The 10,396-nt window shown below is 46.2% G+C and overlaps 1 protein-coding gene across 2 annotated transcripts in view; it reads left to right on the top strand.

Moving 5' to 3' along the window:
- Window positions 1-1,422: 1,422 nt before the first annotated feature.
- Window positions 1,423-10,396, top strand: part of LOC122391551 (transcription cofactor vestigial-like protein 2) — a 22,869-nt gene continuing 13,895 nt past the window's right edge. Inside the window, exons 1-2 of one of the 2 annotated variants that reach the window (XM_043385590.1) lie at window positions 1,423-1,668; window positions 9,130-9,370. In XM_043385590.1, the coding sequence (XP_043241525.1) occupies window positions 1,522-1,668; window positions 9,130-9,370 (388 nt within the window). In that variant the 5' untranslated portion in view covers window positions 1,423-1,521. The remainder of the gene's footprint in view (window positions 1,669-9,129; window positions 9,371-10,396) is intronic. The other variant, XM_043385592.1, reaches the window with a different exon arrangement.

Raw genomic sequence — 10,396 nt, forward strand, 5'->3', positions numbered from 1 at the left:
CGTCATAAAAAGGACATGTTTGAAAAATTACCAAAAACCGAGTCTACAGCAGAAATGCGAATGAAAAGCGCAAAAAGACAGACAAGTGTCGCATGCCCATGTAGCATCAGTCGACTTTCTTGATCTAACCTGACCTGACATGACCTTGGCCACCCTTGGTTTTATCATTCTTTAACCAGAATCAGGATGCATAATGGCGGCTATCATCAAAATAAACGCAAAATAAATATCAATTCCCTAAAGAGTCACCTCAACTTTTGTCGATTGTTGTCTAAAAGTGGCCTTTTATGACCTGACATTGACCTTATCCCATGCTTAGTATGGCGCTCTGCTCACTCACAGGGTATCTTCACAAAGCCTTCGGGGTCACATAGGCTGAGTTTCGGGCAGAACCTAGTTGATTTCGCGGTTCATGAGCCTCGTCATCCTGGATGCAGATACCCTAAAGTTTGGCATTTGAGCTGATGTGGACCCGAAAGCTGAGCTCAATCTTGAAATCTCAAAAATGTTTTTGAAAGGCCTCGTGGAGAGCTTGAGAGCTTTTAAAAGCGGTCCTGTGGGGATCGATGAAACCATTGGTTCTCGAGAAAGCAGGGGGTCAGTTCCGACCCGAGCCCCAGCTCCAAGCATTTTTGGGTAGGTACGGATTTAGCCCAGGCGGTGCCAGGATATCTAACGACAGTTTTGTCGCGATTAGGATACGCTATAATAGTTTCTGTCACGTATTAGGTGAGAGCGGATATTGCAAAAATGGCTAATATCGTCACGCATTAACTTGAAATTGAACTTACCGCATCCTATTGGAGCGATTATTCCAAATCATACCATCCAATCCGTTTAGTTAGAATAATTCTAATTGAGGTGTCTTTCTTTGTGACTTTTATAATCAAAATTATGCCCTTTTAAAGTTAATTTGTCTTTTATATGCGTCGTTGCTTTGCATTTTACACTATTGATGATACGATTATTGCAAAACGCATATTTGTATATCTCGAATTATTTCAAATGTGTTCTTAATTGACTTGTCTCTGAGATCAAATCGACGTGAGAATGGTGTTCATGCTGATGAAGCTCTATGTATTACATTGTACATCCAAGAGAAAATTTACAGGTCTGGTCACATTTCATGCCGAAGATAAAGGTTTTCCGTAAAAGCAGCGTCATTTGAGCTGTTCCATTCATAGCTTTCCGACTAGCTCGGTAATCGGTATTGTACGTGTGTTTTCAATAACAAGGCGCCCAGCGGCACCGTTGCAGACCCATGGCCGTGGGAAGCTCGACTGTTTGCTCCCACGGCGCCGCCCGCACCGCCGCCGCGTCCTCCAATAATGAGCGGTTGTTGCCATGGTTACAGGCGTCAGGCCCCGCCCCCATTGACGCCCGGCGTGCGCAGAGGAGCGCCGGCGATTACGATGGCGGTGCCGCGCCGCCGCCGCCGGCCGCCGAGCGTCGACCGCCAGTCGGCCCGAGCCGTGGGAGCGCAGTGATAGGGGCGGGCGGTGAGCGGCGACCCGGCCGGTCATGAGCTGCGCAGTGATGTACCAGCCCTACTCGGCCAGCCCATACCAGCCGCAGGCACCGGAAGCAGCGTTCGTGAGGGGTGCGTCCCCCGCCGACACGACAGCGGCGGCGGCGGCGGCGGCGGTCGGCGCGCATGGCAAGGAACAGGTGAGCGCCTCAGTGGTTGAAAGCAGACTAGACGGTAATTGAAAACACTTGAGTTGCGAGAGTTGTAGTAAGTCAGAGAAGCAATGTTCCGAAACATTCTCAAACGGCTTATTAGCTATAACTTGGTGTCAGGTTTCAATCAAAACAAATATTTGTGAACATGAACGTCGTTCTCGCTGCCTGGATTCTACTGGTGCCTGGATTCTTCTGGTCCACCCCGGCTATTCAATGTGCCCATAAAAGGTATTGAGGTGCACGTGCCATCAGTGGTAACATGTCTGAGCGTGGTATGATGTGCGTCATCGACGGATATCTTGTATCTATAGACCGGCCTCCAAGAATGTCACATTTCGTCCTGTAGTCGGTAATGTATTAAAAAATCTGCCGATGGGGCATCTGGTCAAAGTTGCGGCGGTCGCCGCATACCATAGATACATCCGACTTGAGTGACGCCCGGAGAAGCTCGATGACTCCCCGATGACGATCGATGACGCCCAGACACCTCCGATGACGCTCGGTGGCGCTTGGTGACCGCCGGTGACCGCCGGTGACCAGCGTGGTCACCGGCTCGTCGCAGCGCCCTCGGAGCACATCAAAGGAGCCGACATTGCCGGCAGACACAATTAAAAAACGGATCCGGGTTATGAATATTGGCAGAGAATCCTCGCCGGAATTTTCGCTAAGCGCCGCCGGGGGCTCGGAGGTATTCGGCTCACTATCAGTGTGGGTACGAACCGGTTTGGTATCGCGGTAAAATTTGATATACTGCTCCGGGTTCAGGCTATAATTGTTGAATTCCGTAAGAGGTATTTGCAGGGTTCTGCATTAGCATGATTCCTCCGCTGGTCGTGGCACGTGTCCGCTTTCCTATTGTTGAGACACGCCAATCAGCTTATGTTGTAACTTGAATTAGCTACCAGACATTTTAGGAAATTTATTTTAGGTATTTTTACAATTTGAAATATTACTGCGCTGTATTTGGTAGGTAGCGCACACACCTCATAAGTCATGTGCTAGGATAGTATGGTATAGGCCTTGGCCCGTGGATAAGGCTGATGCTGGCACTGTAATATGTATCGTCCTTCTAGACTGTTCTTATACCAACCCCTTGCCAAGCATGACTAGCCGAAGTGACCGAACACGCCTGAACGGCCGTGGTAGCTGCTCACAGTGCGAGTTGCCTTTGTGTGGTTGCCTTGCTCGCATGCGGCAGGCCTCATGTGAAAGGACATGACAGTCTCGTTAGCGATATCTTTCCCAAATATCGTGCCTATTTTCCTACTAGTTTTTTTCATTTTTGCATGGCAAACGAACATGAGTCAACACATGCAATGATCCTGCGTTCAGCTTGGGTCTTGGGATGTAATGAATAATATAATAGCAGCACTAATAATAAATATAGGGTAAAATTAACTTCAAACAAAGCAATTGACATTTAAGATTCGCATATTTAGATATTCATGACATCTCTAAAAATTATACCAGATGACTTACTTATTTAAGAAACTGGAAAATGTTATATTGGATTTGGCGACTTGAGCTAATACAAAGGTACAGCTTTATAATATGTTTTGATGGCGGATCTTATGTTTGCATACAATATGCTTGTTTGTCATTATGCATATATTATTCCTTGGCAGGCCGGGAATTGATGCGCTCCTCCTCCCCCCATGTTATTTTTGGATAGTGTAAAAACGGCGGTGCGTTGCGCCGCCGAATTTAGCATTAACTATGGACATTTTTGGCCTATTTCCCGAGAATTTCAAGTCCCAGTCACTTCAGGTCAATTCACTAGGTCACCAAAACGGTACAGGGCCAAAAGCTTCAAAAGGCATATCTGGAACGATCAACTGTCGTTCGGAGAAAAAAAAAATGACGACAAAACCACATAAACAGTAGGTTTGGGTCGTTTACAAAGGAGAAGCTCTCTTGAGGACAACGCTCTCAGCAAATAATTTGGCATGGCCATGGGAAACGATGAACATTTGGGAGATGAAAAAACTGCGCGCGAAGCGACTCAGAAACGGACGGACGACACATTTTGCGTCGTGATACCAAAATGTACACTTGGCGCTTTCCGTTTGTCCAGGAATGAGGTTGTTTTGAAAAGGAAAATGGTGCTTGGGATATCGGCGCCAGTCTAAAAAGATACTTGGGAATGGTGCCAAGGCAAGCTGTCGGCTTTCAGGGAGAAGCAGATGCTGCCGGGGAGCTAGTCCAACCTAAATCCGATTTAAAACCTGCCGGGGACTTCCCTGCAGGAGCTTGAAAACAAGGAACCTTTTTTGAAAAAGCTTGAAACCAAGGAACGACTGAAATCGGCATGGGCAAATATTTTTGGATCTACGGCGAAGGGTTTGGTTTTTGACTTTCCAACAAGGTCGTCAAAGCACGTGTTATTGTGTAGTGTACGCATAAGCAGCAAAGCTAAGATTTTTCCTTCTAATATGCCTTATTGCTACGGGAAATGTGTCATCATACATATGGGACACCCTGTAATTTGGCCAAATCGCGCCAAATGTTACAATGTGTCATCGTGAAAACGGTTAATATTGATAATAGCGGTTTTCACGACGGGCTATCCGGCGAGTGCACCTAATTTGACCAAATCTGCACCTAATCTCTTTTACAGCAAATATCTTTATTTTATTAATTTATTTCAGTGTTTTCATCGATGATATACTCTCTGATAATATGACAAAGCAGGCATATAAGCAACCATATATATATATATATATATATATATATATATATATATATATATATATATATATATATATATATATATATATATATATATATATATTATTTCTCAGCAGATTCAATAATGTTTAGATAAACTCAGCCTTTTTCCGGACAGTTTCGTGACTTGTATTGTCACTGCGTCGGCGGTTATACGAGCTTGCGTTGCACACTATAAAAATAAACAGAGTTGAAATTACACAAGAAAACACGCGTCACATATATCGCTGACTCCTCATCCAGACTACAGATTTTTTGGCATCTACGTCATCTCGGTCAGCGAAGAATTTATAGGGAATGGTGAGGCAACACAAACAGAGCGGAGCAACCTGGTCATGGACGGATACAATGAAACTACGAGAACCGTCAAAGCTCCAAGTTGAATCCCACTCACAGAGCTGGCTGCCAGAGAATGGCGACCGCTTCTGCAATTGGGCCAAACTGGCAGCTCCAACAGCCCCGTAAAACCATCAAAAACCAACCCTATCCAAATCATCCCACTGTGCCTAAAATACCACACTGCAGCCCACTGCCTCCAGCACCTCCCGACAGATGGCAGTAGCAGTCCTGCCCCTGTCAGATGCTGTACCGCTCAACAGGCATGTTTTTATTAAGTCCCCCCAAGCGTTGGTAGGTGCCCAACAGGTCCATCCAGCGATGCTCCCTTGCCCTTCTGTACGTTACCCAATTTTTATATACTTTCTCCAGACCATATATATATATATATATATATATATATATATATATATATATATATATATATATATATATATATATATATATATATATATATATATATATAGTGCAACCTTAGCTGATAGCCACTAATAAGAGAGACGCTGAACCTAATTTGACCAAATCTGCACCTAATCTGCACCAATTGTGCACCAAATGCGTATTAGATGGCCGTCGTGAAAACGGCTAATATCATTAGTTAACTATAGCCGTTTTAACGACGGCTATTTGGTACACATTTAGTTCACATTCGGAGCAAATTTGTTGCAGATTTGCTCAAATTAGGTCCAATGTGTTTCTTAGAAGTTATCATGGCAGTCTTTGTATGACACTGTGGCCTAACAGCCAATGTTTTATTGGATGCCACAAAGAACCGCAATAAATAAATAAATAAAAATCAGTTTGAGTTGCACATATGCTTCATCTTTCACATTATTAAGCATTATGACTAAAACGCTAAAATGAATTGATGATTTGACGGTATTTGTTGACAGAGATTTGGTGCAGATTTGGTCAAGTTTGATGCATTCGCCACTCGCCAGATAACCCGTCGTAAAAACGGCTTATATTTGACTTATATCAGCCCTCAAGAGCCAGGAGCTACTTATACCTACCTATTGAATGTTCATGAGCTGGTTTACGTGGTTGAACTAATGTTTTACGCAGCAGTGATAGAAAAGGTATACTAAATAAAGAAAATATTCTTTGGTATGCGAGCACACCGCTGAACCCGGAACATCTACAGATCAAAACAAAAGCACCAATTTGGCGGTCTCCTGCGTGCTCCCGTGATAATACAATGCACCAATTATTCTGTGGTATTTCAGAAATCGGATAAACAGCAGGGCACGGTCACATTCTGAGGTGATTTAACATCCTGGCGAATGTGACCCGAGGGAAAGCGGCTTTCGCAAAGTGACAATGTATGTACACCTATCAGCAAACTATGCAAGGCTGGAGTGCCCAGATTTACGGTCTTGTAATGATACGGATTTCTGGCAGCGCAATGTTGTGATCCACCGCGTATGATCCCGGCTGCTTAAACCGGGCGATGTTCACCTTTTAACATATTTACATTAAATCGCTGCTTCTGTCTGTAAAGACCATCGCCGCGAGTTGTAATTCGCGCTCCATTACTTACAGAACAAATAACCAATAAGCATACTTGCTTAGCTTAATGCACAACACAACTCACGAGTACTGGATCTTGTCATTTTCATTATTTTAGGCAGCAAAAAGTTAAAAGTGTAGGCATCAGAAAGACATTTTTCTTATAAGGCCGATAGCTTTGATGTCATGATACGTTGCTGCCTTCTGCTCCATTGCGAACCTTACGAACCATACCTACAGTAGGCCCACGCCTCCTATGTAAATTGTAAACTGCCGAGCCCGCGCTGTCTGCCGCCTCAGGTCCCACTCCGTCCACCCACCACCCATCCCTCGTCCGTCGTCTAACCGTCCCGCGAACGGGTTCGGGGCCCGACGGGCGGCGCGGCGGGCGACCAGCAGCCGGAGAGAATGTTATCAGCCCAGATCGCCGCAGATCAAACACGGAAACTGCCAGACGAATTCTTACGCAAAGTGATGACAAATTAGCCGGGCTGCGACGGCGGCAGACGGCAGGGGGTAGCCGCCGCGCCCGGTGAGGCGGTGGCGGCCGTCGAGATGGTCCCGTCCTGATACTGGCCGGTGCCAGACGACTGTTTGCGCCCGTCACATTCCGCGCGGTCGCGGCCCTCGCCAGATAGCGAACGGCCGCGCACGGGTGGCAACGGGAGATGGAGGACCGCCCGCGCCGTGGTCCGCTTCCGGTCCGATGGAGCAGTTCCGTGGACCGGTCGCGGTGGTCCGCTTAGACCGTTTGGTCTACGGAGTCAATAGCCGTTCTCACGACGGCACGTTTGGTCACATTTGGTGCGATTTGTTCAAATTGGATTCACAGTTGATTCTTGTTTCCATCGTAGGCTGCACTAGTTACTTATATACCTGATTTATCAAATAATCAGAAATTATTTTCGATCATAACATTGAAATAAATGCATGGTACGGAGATATTTGGTGTAAGAAAGGCTTGAAGACGGTCAAGTTTGATGCATCAAACGTCATAAAAATGGATATGATCGTTCATAGGCTCAGGCTGGTCCGAGTGGCTTGCGCGGTCCATGGGTTGAGGTTTGTTCGTCATCATTGATTTGCTTACTTGTACTCTTATGTTCTTTGTCATAATTTGATGTGTTATACGACTTATTAATTTATTTTTGTTATTGATAATCACTAATTGATTAATTCATTCATAGGTTTGTTGATAAGCTGTCTAATCTAGACAAATGAACTACGAAAGCGAATGGTGCAGTGTAGAGGATTGTAGGCTGTGAACGCAATCCGCTAGTTCATGCATGACTGTGGAGCACAGTGCATGCATAGCTAGCTCGTTATACGGCGAACGCCATTGGCTATAATATGTACAGCTAAGTACACCAATTTGCGGTCCATATCAAATTTGTATAGTGTCTACAACGTCACATGCCTATGTAATAACCACATTGTTTCAAGGTTTTGAATCTTCGTGTCAATTGTATCGATCCCACTGTAAGATCCATTGTTTGTAATTTAGTCCGTGTACTGTTTTGTTCAGGACACTAGCCTTGTCCCTCAGCACACAATAGGAGAGATAATGAATGACTAATGATCCGTGAAGGGCAAATCATACCTATATGGTCATGTATTCCTGAGCTTTGAGTGATTATACATACTAACGAGACCCGCTTGAGCCGGTACTCCAAGAAAATCACACGAAGCTGTGAATAAGGGAACTCCAGGCTGCGGGATATGCCATGATACCTACAGATGCCTACAGGTATTTTCGTATTGTGTATACCTGATTACAGCATCAGGCATGTTTCTTTTTTGAATAGGTCATTAAAAGACCACGAATTTGTTTTGTTGAAAGACCACGTCACCGGAACCTGAGTTCGCTACAAAGCAATTATTCAAGTTTGTTATTACTCGCTGCAATTTCCTGAATAAATTTGCAATTTGCAGCATTTGCTGTCAAAATTGTTTGAGATATTTCTCTATCGTTTGCTATATCAACTGAGCATACCAAAATACCAACTTCTCATGACTCTTCGTCATTACATGAATAAGTTGCATGGCGCAGGGTGGAGTTGCATAAATGTATCTTTACCTAACTGAAGCGTCATTATTACCATACACCATTTTAGTATTCTCCCAGTTACAGACCTTACCTCGGTCACCGCTGCTCCAGACCCCCCAGCCGGCTCCTTAGAGTGCTGTTTCGGCCCCCGCGGTGGCCAGTTTGTTTAGCGGTGGCGACAGAAGGGAGCCCTGCGCGACACTCGCGAGCCCTGCGGGAGGCCACCCTGCCGAGACCGAGGGCGACGCTCGGAGAGGGGAGAGGGTCCGGCGCGGGACAGGAGAGAGGGTCCGTCCCGGGACGGGGGACAGGGGACGGCAGACAGGGCGGTACCGACACCAGACGGCCGGGCGGCGCGACGCTCCACTGAACCGGAGCCGTGCCGCTGGTCAGATCAAGTGGCAGACAGACACACGCTGGGCCACCCCCGTAGATTTGTGGGCCACCAGGCCAAGGCCGGCAGATGGTGGCTACCGTGCAGCTGGGTGAAGGGAAGGAATCGGGACACGCCGGTTAATGCAGGGTAGAGCCTCTCTGATGAGTAGTCATTAGCATATCTTCAATTAGCAGTGCTGAAAATTGGGGTTTGCACTTCTCTTTTCGACGACCATCTTTTTCGTCATGATATTAAGGGGCACAATAAATCATGGTGTTTAGTAAATTAAATGATTAATGTTGTTGTATCTTGCATTTCACATAAATCATCCTTCTCAAAAGCTTCTTAGCTCCTTCGATGGATAGTAACAAACTCCTACCTCCCACCTGCACCGGTAATCAAACTTATTGACATTTCACATGCCAAATAACCAACTTTTCTCCAATTTCAGAAGTACAAAGTATGTGGCAGTCCGTCGGCGCCAGTGTTGGCCGGCCACCAGACTCCCCCGGGCCAGTCGGAGGAGGACGCGCCACCCGGCAGCCAGCACAACGTCAAGTTCCTCACCTCCAACTGTGTGCTGGTCACCAACTACTGCGGCGACGCGGCGCACGTGGTGGACGAACACTTTGCCAGGGCGCTCAGCCACGGAGCAGGCTTCGAGACCAAGCACGGAATGGCCTCGGGCAAAGGTGAGGTGCCGGAAGGGTCATCAGTGGGTGGTGGTTGAGGGAAAGGCGAGCAGTGAAAGACATCGTAGACGAGATAAGATAGGAAGCGTTTGACCAATGTAAGAGAAAAAGAGGCCGGGGAGCTCCAATAATGATCTACCTATTTCAAAGTGGCATATCGGGGAAAATGCTTACTATAGGTATTACATACGTGCAATAGATTGAACTTTGGGCGTTCATCGTTTATCATGTGAGTCGTAGCAGGCCTGATGAGAACATACCACGTGGCTCGTCAGGCCTGATGAAGACAAACCACGTGACCTGTCAGGTGCGAGCCAGATTAAGACAGGTCACGGAGGGCGAATGGAGACAGGTCACGAAACCTCACGGACAGGCCACGAAACCCCACGCACAGGTCACGCCCCTGAGCGGACCGATGGCTGTATTTTCGTAACGATCGTACAACCAGATGTTGCAAGCCGATGGGCTGAAAGGACGACAAGGTGGTCACGAAATTGTGCTTTATTTTACCGGTGAGGGTGAGGTGGAGGTTAATTTTGTAGAGTAGCTGTATGTTTTGGTCAGGTCAGTGGCTTGGCATCCAGCGAACATGATAAGCTTAGCAAGATTCCTGTTGCTCTTCTGATTTAAATGCTTTAGTTTCAACTGTTACTGTCTTACACCATCGGCTGATTTTTAACTTCAGTCCAGGTATGGCTAACAATGAAGTTTTTAGCGCTGTTAAATGGGCATCATGATAAAAAATGAAGCATAATATGCAAACCGAGGTGAATTACCCAACAACCAAGATCCATCTAAACAAATTATTCTTTCACTTAAATCTCACTTCGGTATGGCATGCATCGCCCGGATTCCTTGCATATTGAGTTCCTGTCACCGTCTATAGTGGATATCGTCAATTTCCAAATCAGGGCATCATTGCCATGTAAATACCTTATTTGAGTCTATCATTGGCCACTGCGTTGTAGCTTGCAGACAGATAAAACACGCTGGCTCCTTGGCAGTACCCCGTTTGAAGTTAAAGGG

The sequence above is a fragment of the Amphibalanus amphitrite genome, unplaced genomic scaffold (assembly GCF_019059575.1).
Source record: "Amphibalanus amphitrite isolate SeventyFive unplaced genomic scaffold, NRLGWU_Aamphi_draft 000444F_arrow, whole genome shotgun sequence".
NCBI classification, from domain to species: domain Eukaryota; kingdom Metazoa; phylum Arthropoda; class Thecostraca; order Balanomorpha; family Balanidae; genus Amphibalanus; species Amphibalanus amphitrite.